Consider the following 16,818-nt stretch of genomic DNA (forward strand, 5'->3'; position numbering starts at 1 on the left):
AAGGAGTAGAATATATTAAAGGATTTATTGTACTCTTCCACCTGTTAGGTGCCTCCCAAGAACAAACCGACCTGATATATTCTAGCAGCAAAGAAGAAACTGCTTCCTGTTCTTAGAAACATTTAGATGGACAATGTAACATCCTGGCTTTACATCATTTACATTTCCATACATATATATATATACACACATATACACATGCATACATCTATTTTTTTTATTTATTATTATTTTTATTTAAATCCAATTCAGATGTAATTAGGGAAGGATTGGATTGGACTGCCAAAGGACACAATGTTGTCTGTAAGACTGAAGACTCTTAACAGCAGGTTGGAGAAGCACCTGTCAGAAGAACCAGCAAAGCTGTTTCCTGACTTGGGTACACAAATAAACTAGCTGGTTTGTTTCTAGCACAAAGACTTCCCTTAAGTTCCACTTAACTGACTAAAAGTTCCACTAACTGAATAAAGATGACAGTAGGTGATTTGATCAAATTCATGCTCCCAGTAAGAAGTTCAAATGAGATGCTTGCTGTTTGCAGAGTCTCAGCTGCAACCAATTAAGCCACACGGACATTTCTGTATTGCAAGTTAACTTCACAGAAACAAAGAATAGCATACACAGCCCTCCAACCCAGTGGAAGGAAAAATAAGCACGAAACTACTGCCAGCTCCCCCACAGCCTCAATCCCTCCGCACCACTTCCAAAAACTGAGATGAAAAAAGCTACCACCACCCCCGTTTCATGAAAATGAGCCAAACTAGGCTGGTTACTCAACACGTAAGACCCACTTTCACTCCATCATTCTGTACCTCTCTGTCTTTTGCTATGCCATTATCTTCCATCAGCTGAGGCTACACGTAGTCACTGGTAAAAGCAAAGGCTCCAACAACAGAATTTACTGTTGTAATTTACTTTGTGTCATAATCCTCACTGCACTGTGAGATTTCCATACAAAATAGCCAAGTTCCTACTAAAGCAAAGACAGTATCGATTAAGTAGCTAAGGCAGTGCAAGTCTTCCTGAGTAAAGGAAGCAACTAAAAGATGGTAATAAGGAAGGAACAAGGAAGAACAAGCTGAGATTGGCTATGGAGTATGTAACAACAGCACAAAGACATGACACTGTCTTTTAGGATGACAAAGGGCATCCAGACTTCTTTGTCTGTGATGTTGTCAATGCTGACAGAATAAAACGCTGACAAAAAGTATCACAAAAGACAAAATAACCCAAACTTGGAATACATTTAAAAACTTCATTTGGTGCAGCAAGAAAGAGAGAGGCAATCAAGAAGCAAAAGAGAGAGAGAGAGAAGTACTTCCAGGCAAAAATAATTATTTTAAGCACAGTGTGTTGACTGAAGGAGAGTGACACAGGTAGAGAAGATGTAGGTTCTAATGTAATGAAACGAAGGTGGTCCAAAACGAAAAGGGAAACATAAACTGTACCTCCAGCCAATATGCATCCAGACAGCAAAGGAAAGGGCAATGCTTTTAAAAGCAACAAAGAAAAAGTGCTCTGAAGAAGAAAACCAGAACCTTGCAGAGATTAAGTTGTCAAACAGGATACATAGGGAGAGATGCCTAGAAGCAACACCAGTTTTCACACACTTCTGTTTCTGGTCAACAGTTTCTTCAGATTCACAAAGTTTCATCCCCACCCTCACCACAATATATGCAGGAGTGGTCCTTGCCACAAGAAAGCAGAAAAAAAAACCTTGACCCAACCTAGGCATTTATTTATTCTTCACACTCTCCCAAAGATGTAATTAAGAAACTGCTGACAGTATCTGGGGTTTTTCACATTCTGTATTCATCTGATTCTCAACAAAATACGGGATTTTAAGGCACTATCCAGAGTCAACAGCCTTCGATTATGATCCACAATACTTCTCCTTCACCAATTTTGGATCTCTCAGTGAGGAAAAAATGAACTGAAGTTGTATACTGTGGCAGTTTATTGCACAAAATATTCTTATTACAGTACAAATGCTCCCATTTATTGGATTGCAAATTCCTTTCACTGGAAAACTTAAAGTTTGAAGCATGTTTCACTACATTCAGATAGCATTCTACATAAACATTTTTCTTCTGCTTACCATCAATAACATAGTTCCTCTTCTCCTCAGCATCAGTAGTCATCTCAAACAGATCTCCATAAGCACGTGCAAGTCTCCACAGAAAGTCCACGCAGTTTTCATACTGAAAGTAGACCACAGCTGCATAATTAAATTGATCAGAATATGATTTAAACAGTTTACATTCATAATGCTTAAAGCAAGTTATCAGAACATGTAATAATTTTTTGTTTATTTTGCATCTATCTACATACTACTTTTAGTTTATGTGAGAAGCAATTGACCAATTTTCATTAACAAAAGAGAACTTAGCTTTTGGAAACATTCTAGGCTGTCTAAAGAGTTTTATTTTATGAATCAGGTTAATATGAAAACTTAAAAATGTAACTATAAAAATATAATATAAATGAATATAAATATTATTTTAAAATTTTTAATATAAAAACTTAAAAGGTAACCCAGTAAAGCACAATAGATCCCTGAATGAAGCGATGTGTGTTTTCTTTAGGGAGGCCATAAGCACTATACTCACTCACAATTAATCTCTTATCTACCTTTCTGGGTATTCCAATATGTAAATGAAAATATAATCAGAACTAATGTTTGCCAAACCAGAAGAAAATGGTACCATGAATAAAGCACCACACAACAAACCACCCTTAAATTTTATTTGGAGTTACATATGTGCACAGTAAAGTCAAAGGAAAAATTCACATGAAGGATATCAGAGATAAGCAGACTAGATGCTCATAGTTATAATTTCTTGAGAACACTAGGTCTGCTTACAACTTAATTCCACAGGATTTTCTCACAGAATATTCCAAAACCAGTAAAAGTAAGTATCATTTACATAGAAAAAAGCCCATCATCTGTATTTGTTGCATGCAAGAATACCTACATCAAACAAAGCCTCAAAGTTATTGAGCCTGAATGGGATATGAAATTGTAGAACTTTCATGCCCACACAACACGAATATTGACACCATCTTGAAATATTGCTTTTTCACTGTATTTTAAAAATATGCTTGAAATTTCATCTTCCCTTTTTATGTGCATTTTAAAGCTCATACTAAGTTCTTAAAAGCAGTGCAAAGCATAAGTTAATAGCAACACAATATTAAGTTACTCCATAATACCTTGTTATCTTTCTCAAGCAGCAGTCTGAAGCCCTTCTTTTTATCATCCTCTGAACCCTTGTGCAAATTGTCCACCTGCTGTAAAAAATTAAACAACTCTTCTTCTTCTTCTGATTTCACCATGGCATCAGGTGGCTTCATACATCTCTTTTCTTCCTCAGAGTCTCCTTCAGAATCAGTATGAGCTGTAAGATAACTAAAATCACAGAAAATAATAACCATTTTTTATAAAAATATTGGCAAAGCATTCTTAAACTCAGAAGCAAAAATTTCAGAGCACAATTTATCCCAGTTGTCCAACCTTAAAGGATTTTTTTATTCATGGTATCAAGCTTATTATTATTATTATTACAAAAGCTTTACCTTCAAAGGGACAGTACAATCATACTCCAAACATAACAGGCAAGCAATTACCCTGTTCTGCTGCTTAATACTTCATTAAAAAAATGCAGGTACATATTAGAAACACGTCGCCTTGTGTTTCAAACACAGAACACTTCAAATCATCCATGTGTTTTAAGACATGCTCTGTAACCCTGAATAGGCCTCTTCAACTCTTCAATTTCCCTATTTTTTGAAATAGGAATGAGCTTACAAACCAAAATAAAAGTGCTATAAGAATAATTTATACAATATTTTGTTAAACACTTTTAAGATCTAAATACAAGCCAATATAAATAACACCATTGCTATCAATTCATTATTTCTTTTGAGCATTCTGAAGTTCAGAATATCTCAAACTGGGAAAGACCTTAATTAATTATGCTTACTGCATAAGTACTCAGCACAAGGCAGTCAAGGACAAAGAAATATTTACAAAAGCATAAATACCATGCAGAGATAAGCAGGTGGCCTTACTGTCCAAAGTGATGAGCACACATTAGCGTACTCCAATTTCACAGAGGAGCAGCTGATGGCATTGTTTTTAAAAAGTAGCGTTTTGCTCATGTATGCACTAAAAACGGAAAGAAAAGCCTCATCTTCCCAATTTCCACTTTTGAAAATACTGTTCTGGGGAGAAATAATAATGTAAAGGTATTAGGTTCAGAGACTTTTTTAAATGGTTACTAGGAGCACAAAAAGCATGGAATGTACCGCACACATTAACTAACTGAATAATCAAAGTACGCCATGACAGTCAAAATATATAAAATCTGGGTTTTTTTCAGAAATAGAACCAGTGCAGAATGTTACTGGTGGAGGTTATTAATCATGGCTTTTAAGTATCCCTTTTTCATTATGTTGTTTCCAGAAGTGTCCATAACTAACACATGAACAGACACACTTTTTAGCCTGCAAATGAACAAGTACAATGGCTTATCAAGGTACGAAGTGCTAGATGTGGTATGACAGCTTTGCTGCAAAATTAACCCAGTAATATGGGAAAGAGTAGTCAAAAATACTTTTAGATAAAACAATACGTACATAAACCACATGTGCATCTTTAAACTGGAAAACATAATGGAGCAGAGCAGAGATAGGAAACTTCATAAGTTCCTACAGATTTGTTTTACATAATCTTGGTGGTGCTGAAGTTGATGACACATCCTATGCTGTATCCTGCAGAGACTATATTCAGTCACTGAACGTTTCTTTTAATTTTCAGAAGCATCTTGTTCTTCCATAGTTCTTTTGAAGTGGTTGCAGAGGTACATCATATATAGGCTGCATTTGTAAGAGCCCTAACTTTACCAAAAGTGCAAGGTATTTCTTTGGGAGTGGGGCCTTTTAGCTCTAGCACATAGTTCTATGATGCAAAGTATGTTTGGAAAGTATTTTTCCTCCCATGGTTTGGATGCCCCATTCCCTCTAATTAAAAGATAAATACACTGAGGATTTGTGCAATTACCAACCTAAAATAAGGGCACTAGATAATATAAAAGAGCAACAGCTAAGCAGTCAAGGCAATTTCCTTAGTTTCAGAAATTTGAGCACTGCCTCAAATGCCACCTAATCAGGTAGATATGAAAGTAAAGAATCAGTGTTTGGGAGTCCATGTGGATGTTGTCTTCTTTATCTTTGCTGCGTAAACATCTGCTAAAATTCACTACTGTTTCAAGGTTAGATAATAGACAAAAGTGATTATTACAAAACATTACTCTCCCAGCAAAAACATAAAGGTCAAGGTTGGGCTGACAGCCAAGCCCACTGGGCTGTCAGTCCAAACAAGCCCAGCAGAGATTTCCAGCAGCACTGTATCAAACTGTCATGACCAAACATCAAATTGAGGCCAAACATCAAATTCATATGACATCAGATAAGTCATACGAGAGTATTTACTGGGAGACTCAAATAGAAAAAGTGTGAAGTAGGTCACTATCTTACAGATGATGTGAACCCCTAAGGAGTTAATTATAAAATATCAAGGAAGAATAATCTTTTAAGATCAGACCACACTGCATCAACCCTTTCCTCACCCCATCTCTCCTACAGAAATCTGATCTCCAGGCTACATTTGTGCTGAGAAAGAGCAAAGAGCGCAGGTAATTTCTTCTCCAGTCCCTCTCACTTCCACTGTCCCGGGAAATTCTCTCCTCCCTCCTCTATTTATCCGCTTTATGAATCCTCAAAGAATTTAAATATGGAACAGACCATCTTAAACCTTGATGAGCACAAACTTCTATTTATTTGTTGATTGATAACCAACTTTAACAAAGCAGCTAAGTCTTACACATCTACTCATTCTAAAGCACTAAAAATCACTACTAACACAAACAGAAATGGAGATTCTTCTTAACACAGTTTAAAAATTCCAGACATCTGTGGAATAATGACACTAATCCAAAAAGGAAATAAACACAAAACCAGGAAGAGTCATTATGGTTTGTTTTACAAATATTCCATATAACAGAAATCTGCAATTTTACCTGGTGTTTTCCTGCAAGAGGTTTTATCAGATGATAAACAGAAAAGTGAGTATTTACATGTGATAAACACATTGATCAATATTTGAGAAAATGGAAGAACTTCTAAAAAATGTCTAAAGTCAGTGCCAACTCATTTTCACCTTTATTACCAATAGAATTTAAACAGAAGAGAAAAACTGTGATAAGAATGTGAGGAGCAACAGTCAACCAACAGGACTCAGCTGTATCATAATGAACTGTTCAAAGATCAAAGAACAAATGGAAACTGTGCTGGAGACTCACCCCACTATGGTTAAGCAGTTCAGTAAATCCCAGCGACCACTACTGGATTAAAAAAAACCTGAGCTACAGGGCGCAAAACACCATTGTGGTGTAAATGCACTTTGGTGGTTCAAAGACTGAGTTGAATTGCCTGTACACTGGCAGACACTGGGCCTAACCAGGTATCATTTGTTCACAACACCTCAGCTCTTAGACGGATCAAATATCATCTGTTGTCTCCCTGCCAACATAGAAAAATCAGAAGCTGACACAAACACCGTCTCATCTGCTTGAGCCAATTCAAAAGAAAGGAGATTATATGTCACAGACTGATCTGGATCAAATTTGCACTGGATGCTCCAGCAAAGTGTGTAGCCACCCATAATGGTAAGAGGCCCTTGAGGAAAAGTTTGGCAAACTGGATTCTTAGGCCAACTGAAGGTTGCATTTGAAAGAAACGAGCAGCAAAATAAATTAAAAAATGCTAAGTGAAGTGATACACAGAAGCAGGCAAGGGAAATGTTTCTTCCTGTTGAATATTTAAACTATTTCAAGGAAAAATTATAAATAGAACATCTGTCATAAAAGAATGTACTGTGGTGAATCTTTGTGGTGACTGATGCCAACTGCAATTTGAAAAGCTGGGACACGGGGCCAGATGAAGACTGGAGCCAAACATGACACCGATGTCAAGGGCTCATCACTGCCACATCAGGGAGGAAACAGCTTTAAAATCACAAAGAGGAGAATTCAGTGACACTCCATCTCAGGTGATCATCTAGACACAATTTATTGTATTTGTAAATGAACGAGAGCTTGTTACCCATTCTCAATTGTTAAAAGTTCACTAGTAAATGATGGAAACTGAAACAAACCAGTAAGAACAGAATACAGAAAAGCACAGACTAGAAACGGCAGGCTCTTTAGCATTTAATGTCTCATCCATTCAGTCCACCTTCCATTTAAATTACCTGTTATCATGTAAAACTATAGCTCATTTATTAAAAAGCATGTGATATTTTTCCACTTACAGAAATATATCATTTTGAAAGGCAAAAATGCTTCTTTTCCCAAGGTGTTGAATACCAACAGTGACACTGAGAATATGCCCACAGCAGATCAAAAGGTGATATCAGATACTGTCAGCTTCAAATATTTCATGAAAAAATGAGGAAGCATTAAATGCTTTTCCAGAAGTTTACAAACCTTAAACCAGTATAGTCATCCAGCATAAATCCATAAAACTCTTCAGATTACTTTATCTGTCAATTGCCAGCATCTACCCATTTGTCAGTTAATACCAGAAGTGCTTAACACAAGCAAAATCCTATCTTCTATATCATGAAAATACTGCTGAGGCAGTGAAACACGTTGCATGTACTTTAGATGGAGTACACAAAGTGAAAAAGTGTTTTATCAGTAACAAAGAGCAAAATCATTTCTCTAGTGCACAATCTAGCAACTGAATGCATTAATGTGTATGGAATTCACATCAGAACAGTATAAAACAATGCACATGGTGTTATACCTACAGCACATGAAGTAGTGATGTACATTAACTGGAAAAAGAACATGTGTTGCTATTGATTCTCCCGGTAAACTCTCACAGAACATGCATTACAGTCTTTAAAGTTACAGAAGACCCCAGAAAAAGCTATATACATTGCAACTGTACACACATTAGGATTAACAACCTATTTGCAAGAGGAAGAAAAAAAATACAAATTACTTAAATTAAATTATCTTAAATTTAGAGAAGATATGCAAAACAAGAACATCAAGTACAAGGTGTTAGTAGGGAAAAAACATCTCTTTTCAAAAGGGATTGAAAAATAGCATTGGAAAAGCATATCCCCAAATGACTAACACTAACTATAACCTTGAACTATCTTCCTTCCTTATGACTGTACACAAATACTTGTCAGAGAAGGCCTCTCTTAAGGACACATTCAATACTCTCGCACACTATAATTACTCGCATTGGATTATCACATCAGCTTCTTCGTCACAAATAGGAACCTGTTTCCTTGGTTTCTTTTCAAAGAGCCACACATCTCTCCTGACCAAAAAACGGGACTTTCTGAAATGCTAGGTGTGGAATAACCTCTATATTGCATCAATGGACTAATTATTCATAAACTGGTCCCTTAGTCTTATCTACATCTCCAAATATTTTAGGCATAGCATAAAGGCCTATGCAAACTAATCAACAGATAAAATAATCTGAGAAACTAATAGAACCAAAATTTTTCTACACCAGATGAAGGAGGAATATCTTTGAATACTTCTGCCAATGCTGAATACTTAAAATAAAGAACTAGTTCATAGTAGAACTGACAGGTCTTAAAATATGGTACCAAATATAAGACTTGTGAAGCATGTAGGCTGGGATGTAACACAACAGGAAATTCTGTTCACAGGAAGAGAAAATGAATGTAGAGAAACTCTTAAAACCAAAATTCCATTAATTATTATATGCAGCATGTTACTGGCTTCAGAATATTACAGTTGATTAATATACCTTTAAAGAAAAAAGGTGACATAAGTAGGCAAATGCTGCCTACGCAGCCATGTAAGACACAGTGAGGAAACGGTTCAAAAAACTCAGTTGCTATAAACATACACTTATTAAATTGCGCATAAGCATCTAATCTGATTATACCAAAACAAAGTCATAATTACAGGAGAGTAATGTCATCACCATTTTTACATTACTACTGGAGGGTATATTAAGCAATGTTTGAAAAGGCAAAAATATAGTCCCTCCCCCGGACTCCAGGTACATCTGATCCTTCAGTACTGTGCTGTATTGAGGCACAGACTCGAGGGGTGAAGCTGAGAAAAGTTTACTGTAATGAGTTGCTCTGTCCTTTGCAAAGGTCTGTTTTTTTCCAGGCCCTATTCCCCACAAGTACATTCCTCAACTCACAAGTGTAAAAGATCCCATCAACTGCAATGGGACTACAAGAAGGGGCTAAAACTAGGAACTTTCTACCTTACTGAGTCAGTATCCTAAATCACTCATGATTACTTTTTGAGCCACTAGAAAGGGTATACAATCACAAATATACATAAACATTGTCACTTGTACGTGTGTTGCATTGGGACATTGCCTTCACAGTAAGCAATACCTCTAGGCAGAACACTGCAATAACTCATTTGTGAGGCCCATAGAAAACAATTATCATGAAAAGCACAAGAGCATTCATACAGTTTGAACTAACTATAGCAAAGACAGAAGAGCACTTTCTTACTAGAGGTACTTTCAAAATTACACCATTATTCTGAACTTTGTCTCTCATTGCATAGCTATGTAGCAATACTGCATCAGATCATTACCAAACACATTCCTAAAAAAATCTGTATTATGCTTGGCATTAAGCCAACTTCAGCCACAGTGCAGGTTCAGAGATGGTCACCAAGAGTCTTCTCTGATCCAAAACCTGCTAATCTGAATTTCTGGGGGTTTTTTTCCATTAAATATAGAGAAGTATAAAATCCACATAAAACTTTAAAAGGGCTCCTGTTTACAATTTCACATAGGTATTGATACAATTTGCACTGCATGTGTACTGTTGTATATACAAATTATTATTAACTCACCCTCCTTCACTTTCCGCCTCCTCAGAGCTGGTAGTTTCTCTTGCACCAGAAGTTGTCTCAGCTTTTCTCCGCCTTGTTGCTCTGTGTGACGGGCTAACTCTCTGAACACCACCTTTCCCTTGAAGCTCATTTCGAACAAGCTCTTCAAGCTTTGGAATAGCTTCTTTCAGAAATTCCACCTCTCTCTTCAGTTCGTCCACACTTAGTAGCAGGCCATTCAATTTTTCTAATATCTGCAGTTGCCTCCCATGTAAAACCATCACCGCTCCTTGCTCATTAGGAGCCTCATTTTGCAAGCCCACAGAATTAAGTCTGTTACCTATACCCTGGAATGCACGTACACGCACAGCTGCCCCGCGTTTTCGGATCTTGCGGTACCAAACCACCACCAGGCTTAATCCAGCAGTCCCTGCCATTATACCCAGTACGAGTCCTTTATTTTCGAAGGGAGACATTTCTGCACGCTCCTAAAATTACGAGACAACAATAACAGAGTTTAAGACGTTTTCCCTTACTCTACCCAAACGACTTGCTTTGCTTTGGCGTGTAAGGCTGGAACAGCTGGCGCCTGCCGCAGGCACAAAGTTACACCACAACTCTCGCAGGTTCTGCAATACAAGGCTCTGTGTATATATCAGACAGCAAAACCAGGACGGAGGTGGGTTTGGGGTGTGAGGGGCGCCGGCACGCGCGCAGGACCGCAGCCTTCACTTCCAACCATCCCGGCACCCCGGGATTTGTTTGTTTCAATGCGAGAAACTCATATAATCGGATTTTCAGCCACTGCAGAGGCAGGAACCCAGCTGTCAGGCCGGAGCGCCGCCCGGAGGGGCGTTTCAGCGCCCCACTTCCCCCCAGCCCCAGCGCGCCGAGGGGCTGCCAGAGCCCCCCGGTCGCCGCCCCGCAGCCCGCTCCAGCCCCGGCCCCGGCCCCGACCCCGGCAGCCCCAGCCCAAGCAGCGTCGGCCCCGAGCCCAGCCCGGCCCGCCCCTGGTACGTACGTACGGCCGGAACGGAACGGAGCAGTCCGGGAGCGGCGGCGCGTCCGGCCCGGGCGGCCCCGCAGCAATCCCGCCGCGGCACAGGGGGCGGCGGCGGAGCCGCCCCGGGGCGGCGATACCCGGATCGAGGGGGACGGGCCTCGGCCGCTCTGCTGCCCGGGCTGCCCGGGACACGGGCCTGCCTTGTGGAGGAGGGATTCCCGCAGCGCTGGGAATCCCGGGGGACGCCCGGCTGCACCTGCCACACACATCGCTCGAATACGCCGTTCTAGGGCAAATGTACCTGTTCGTGTGTCTGTCCTCAGTCTGTGTTGGCTGCTCGATTTCGCCAATTTAACCTTTTGCTACTTCTAAGCTCCAGAGAAACTGTATTTTCACTCCATTAGTGGAGATCTGAAGCTTCAAAATCACAGCGAAACCCCGCCCAGTTGCCAGGAAGACGGGCAGTCCCGACACAAAAGCTTCATTGCACTTTTAGCCATCTAAAGGCCCAAGGCTGATTTCACCGAAGCCCATTCTAGATTGCCCAAAGTCATGGAGGGACTCATAGAATGGTCGGGGTTGAAAGAGGACTATAAAGATCATCCAGTTCCAACCCCCCTGCTGGTGACAGGGACACCTTCAACTAGACCAGCCTGCTCAGAACCCTATCCAGCTTGGCCCCGAACACTTCCAGGGATTGGGTATCCACAACTTTCCAGTGCCTCACCACCCTCACAGTAAAGAACTTCTTCCTAATACCTAATCTAACTCTACTCCCTTTCAATTTGAACCCATTTGTTCTTGTCCTTTCACTACCTCTTGTAAATAGCCTTGCCCCATCTTTCCTGTAAGTTCCCTTCAGGTACTGGAAGGCCACAATTAGGTTACCCAAAAATCTTCTCTTTTCCAGTCTCAATAATCCCAATTCTCTCAGCCTTTCCTCCTAAGAGAGGTGTTCCATCCCTCTGATCAACTTGCTGGCCCTCCTCTGGACTCCCTCCAACAGGTCAATGTCCCTTATGTGCTGGGGACCCCAGAGCTGGATGCAGCACTCCAGCTGGGGTCTCAACAGAACAGAGTAGAGGGACAGAACTTGAGTTTAACAGTATTTCTTTCTGGATCTGCCTCCTATTTCTGTCCTTGAATGGAAGAAGGATCATCACAGCCAACCTGCTGTGACTATTTGTCTCCCTGAAGGCTTCTGGAGGGTGCTGATACATAACATCCTGCCACGACTGACAAGCATAAAACTCATGTTCTTATGTGTGAGGGCTTAAGGAAACCATTGTGGAAACCACTGTTTCTATACAATGAAAGAAGTTACTCTTCAACAGCTGGAATTATCCTCAGCCATATCAATCAAAGGAACATGATGTAGTTCTTAAAAAACATACTAGCGAGCTTTAAAAAGTAAACAAAGTGCTGTTAAAAACAAAAAAACTACCTAAATGAGGTACCAAGAACTCAAGAATTTTCAGTCTTAGTGCAAATTAGCAATTGTAAATCAGTCTAATGTCTATTTATCTTCAAACAAAGATTTAGTTTAAAGTAACTACAGCTCCTTACTAATTCTTCATTAATAACCTGAGGATGAAACTAGCCTTACATAAGACCAAACTGCAATCTGAGAGAAAGGCAGAAATTTGTTAGAATGGAAAAATGAATACTCTTTAAGTATTCTACAGATTTCCTAGTTACAAAACAAAACCAACAACAACAGTATCATTTGTTCATGTTTGTAATTTGAGATTTTTAAACCAAGGATGAAAATACCTTCAATTTTATGGAAACTTCACTAAACTCAAATTATTTTAACAAATTTCACTGTAAGTAATGGTTTTCAGTTACACAATCCATCAGTGTTTTAAAATGTAACAAGACAACATGAATCTCCAAATGTTCAGGAGTGGTAATTTAAATGTGTTGAATAACCTTTAATTTTTGTTTTCTTTTTTTTTTTTCAGTATAATCTGCTAAAATCCTTCTATAAGCCAATTAAAACAGGAAAGGATTTTTAAAAGAGAATTAATCAAAGGACAAACACAGCACAAAGCTGAAACAAAATACTATGGATGCAAATACCTAAGTGAGTATTTTCTAAGTGACTGTCGCAGGCTGCAGGCCTTAGACAAGGGGACCTGTTTTCAAAAGTAATGGCCCAGGAGAATTGCCATCTACAGCTGCTTGGATATGTAGCAAGTGTGAAAATCAAGTCCCCTGTCTGGTCCCAAAGTCCTTGTTTGCTTTTTACCTGTGGCCATTTTACCCAGGCAGAGCAGTCTGGAAGCACAGAAGTTATTGCATGTATGTAGTAACCTTCCAGAAGACAACAACTTTCCAACCTGAGGAACTAAACATACATTTACCCAGATTTGACACAATTCAATTGGCCTGAATATGACATAAGTTCTAAAAAACTGAAATAAACTTTTTAGAAAAGTACTGTTCCTCTACACGCAGATTTTTCCTAGTTCAAAAGAAACTTTGTACTTGAAGTCCTAAAAAACATGCAAGCCCAGATAACCATCTGTTATAAAATGGCCTGCCCCAAATACTTTTAATGTATTTTCAGCCTTACTTCCTAAGAAGACAAAGCTTATGCCCCCAGGTTGTCCGTGTGCTGTTCTTCTGTCAAGCAACACCATGACACTTTCCCAACCCATTAGCTCCTGAACCTGGAATTAATTTCAGACAATTGTGACAGAATAAAAATGTCCAGTTCATAGAATCAAAGAATCATAGAATGGTTTGGGTTGGAAGGCACCTTAACGATCATCTAGTTCTAACCCCGCTGCCATGGGCAGGGACACCCTTCACTAGACCAGGTTGCTCAGGGCCCCATCCAACCTGGCTTCAAACACTTTCAGGGATAAGACATCCACACCGTCTCTGGGCACCCCGTTCCAGTGCCTCACCACCCTCACAGTAAAGAATTTCTTCTTAACTAATCTAATCTAAATCTCTCGTCTTTTAATCTAAAACCATTTCCCCTTGTCCTGTCACTAGTGAAAAGTCGTTCTCCCTCTTTTTTATAGACTCTTTTAAGTATTGAAAGGCTGCTCCAAGTAGTTTCAAGAAGGCCAGCAGCTCTGGGGTGGTAAGACCCTGTGAACATCCTGCCTCCATCCACCCCTGGCCCCAGGCAGATGTACAGGCGTGACCTTACCACACCAGTGCTGCAACACAGACACACCTGCCTAGGACACCAGCCTTATTACAGCACTATTTTTGTAAAACCAGGCCATGTTGTTTACTGGTCTTTTGGGAAATCTTGAACTTGGACAGTATTTTTGTGTCATATTAGAAAAGTTAGCTTATTATTGAGCGACTATGTTCAATGGATCAGAGAACCATGACATCGTAAGTAATTGATTCATGCTGTTTTCAGACAAGGTATAGCTTCATTTACTGGTGGTTTCTTTTTTGTATGGGAGGCATTCGTATTTTACAATTGACATAAAATTCTTCAGCTGTAATTCTTCCGTACATTTATGGTATGCTGTTCTTTCTGAAATGCTTCTCCACCCCCGTCCCCAACTAGAGATTAATCTACTGCCTGTTACTAACACAAAAACCTTTAATGTATTAGTAACAGTTCATACTTATTACTTCAGTAGTTGTGTTGTAGGCATAAAGTCAAACATTGTTAATAAGTCACCAAACATTGTGAAAGCTTAAACACCTTTGACCAGACTTGCAACCAGCCTGCCAGAAAAACTACTTGTTCTATCAAGTTTTATTGAATTCTCCTGAGTTTTTTGCTATAAAAACAAAATCATATCTTACCTCAAAGGGAAGCATTCACTATCAGACTTGTCTATATTCTCTGCTGCTTTTGCCCTGAACAGTTGTCCAGTGCCCTTAATGAAAAATTAATCAATTGAAGTTTCAAGATGATGGGTAATAGCACACTGACCTTTTCTGTTTTCTTGAAATAAAGATATACTGCTTAGCACAGTTCCCAGGGGAGATGAGACTGCTGCTGCCTTTATGTCGCTGGGCGTAAAAATCTAAGTGTACTTCCACATCCTCTCCAATATTTTGGGATTTTTTGCCAATCTCAGTCAAATTCTACAGAGAACTTCTGACAAATTTCTTTGAGTTACTTGATCTTTTAAAGGAGAAAGCCCTGAATTAGTGCCACCACTATAGGAAAGATTGCTTATCCCTTGGTGCACAACTGAGAACCCACACAGGAGAAAAGCGTTTTGCAAGGACAGGAGCAGAGCTCACATTTTATTAGATGTGAGGGAATTGAGCTGCAAGATATAACCTGATAGGAAACCTGGCTTCATTAGTTCAACTGCACTAATAAATAAACCATCTGTTTATTTATTTATTTATTTTGTCGATAGGATCCAGTGCTGCAGTTTCAGCCAAGTACAAATGGTCACCAATGGCATGGCATTTCAAAAAGAAAAAAAAAAAGGGAAAAAAAAAGAGAAAAAGAAAAAACGTACACGCTGTTACTGCTTCTTTGCGTCTTCAGGAAACTCAAGGACATTATCAAACTATATTTATGCAAGCTGTGTTAGTTTTTTCAGGCCAAGGTACGTGATTCAGTTTCCTTGATGTAAGAGATGAGAGTTGGCAGCCCAAAAGAGTTTGCATATGTTGTGTCGACAACAATAGAAATAAATATCAGATATAGTCAAGGCTATATCTGATGTAATTCCACAGCACTGTCTGATTTCTTCATAGAGAGAAATGGTCCTAGGAGTGCCTGGGTATACTCCAAAGAGGAAAAACATATGAATAGTTATAAAAACAAAAAAAATATGTGTGCATAAATGTATGTTTTACAGATATATTTTTATGTTCCTTGAGAGTCAAAACTCAAAAAGAGTCAAACTTTTTATGAATATATGTGTATGTACACACACATATTCTACATCACCTGCTGTATTTGAATGAGAAGTGCCTTTTTTTTCAGCTTCCCTATCAATATGCTATTTCAGAGCATATTAAAGTATTTTAAAGAGCTTTACTGTTTCCAGTGTGCTCCTTCCTGAACTCCACAGATCAATCTCTCCAGTAAATATCAACTACTATATGGCCCTAGGATGTCTGCAATTTCACATTAAAAAACAATCATCATGCAGGTGATGTGGTCCGTTCTTCCATTATTTTTGCCCCTCTTCTGTACTACCACTTGTGAGCTTATAAAAAAATTACCCTTCTGCTTTTAAGTTTTTCATCTAGTCCACTAAGGTTTTGTGAACATTAGCAAGCAGTGGGGACTGACAGGCTGTAGGCAAAACAGCTCATGCTGATGTCATGCCATCCATGCTGTGTCCTGGGTTAACTTCTGGCTAGCTCCAAGCCGGATCACAGGGGCTGTGTGCCCATTTCTGGTTACAGTGCCTTGGGTGTGCTTCTGCAATGGATATTGCCAAAGTGCAACTCGTGTGCTCTGCGCCTGGTACATGGTGAAGCAAAGGTTGCCAAGAAATTTGCCTCCCAAGTGCACACCTAATCCAACCCAAATCATTATTTGATACATACATATTTACACTAGGAGGTTTTGATGAGAGTTACACAATCATTCAGGTAGGACAGAGCGAATACAGGGAGGGAGCTCACCTCCCCTTGGCAATTGCCGTGTGCTGGTAAAGGGGTTCCTCCTTCACTGTAGAATCACTTTTGGACAATGACAATCAAGAATTGCAGCTAAAAGTATGAGGAAAAGTGATGAAATTACTTTTAAGTTAAGGGGAAGCATAAACAAACTTTTAATCACTTAGAAGATTTTTGCTGTATACAAGGAAGACGAGTTCTTTTGCTATATTCAAGATTTCTACTGTATTCAATGCACACACGCATACATATACACTCACACAAATATATTTATACACACAGCATTTTAGTTTTGCAGATTGTTTTAAGTCCTGT

General features: G+C 39.2%; 1 protein-coding gene and 1 long non-coding RNA gene across 5 annotated transcripts in view; one reads left to right on the top strand and one right to left on the bottom strand.

The window, feature by feature from the left end:
• The window catches only part of RMDN2 (regulator of microtubule dynamics 2), a 48,717-nt gene extending 37,380 nt beyond the window's left edge, over positions 1–11,337 (bottom strand). The window contains exons 1-5 of one of the 4 annotated variants that reach the window (XM_039389472.1): positions 10,945–10,988; positions 9,945–10,411; positions 3,214–3,409; positions 2,099–2,201; positions 14–1,490 (exon numbers count right to left, since the gene is read on the bottom strand). In XM_039389472.1, the coding sequence (XP_039245406.1) occupies positions 1,132–1,490; positions 2,099–2,201; positions 3,214–3,409; positions 9,945–10,399 (1,113 nt within the window). In that variant the 5' untranslated portion in view covers positions 10,400–10,411; positions 10,945–10,988 and the 3' untranslated portion in view covers positions 14–1,131. Of the gene's footprint in view, positions 1–13; positions 1,491–2,098; positions 2,202–3,213; positions 3,410–9,944; positions 10,412–10,944; positions 11,041–11,227 lie in introns of those variants that run through there. The other 3 variants (XM_039389471.1, XM_039389473.1, XM_027735064.2) reach the window with 3 other exon arrangements.
• On the top strand, positions 10,896–15,909 carry LOC113995213. Its single transcript, XR_003543304.2, has 3 exons — positions 10,896–10,936; positions 12,891–13,012; positions 15,282–15,909. It is a non-coding gene; the product is annotated as an uncharacterized LOC113995213 (long non-coding RNA).
• Positions 15,910–16,818: the final 909 nt, after the last annotated feature.

Source organism: Pipra filicauda, unplaced genomic scaffold, assembly GCF_003945595.2.
Source record: "Pipra filicauda isolate LSUMZ 115617 unplaced genomic scaffold, ASM394559v2 scaffold72_size3293161_pilon, whole genome shotgun sequence".
NCBI classification, from domain to species: Eukaryota; Metazoa; Chordata; class Aves; order Passeriformes; family Pipridae; genus Pipra; species Pipra filicauda.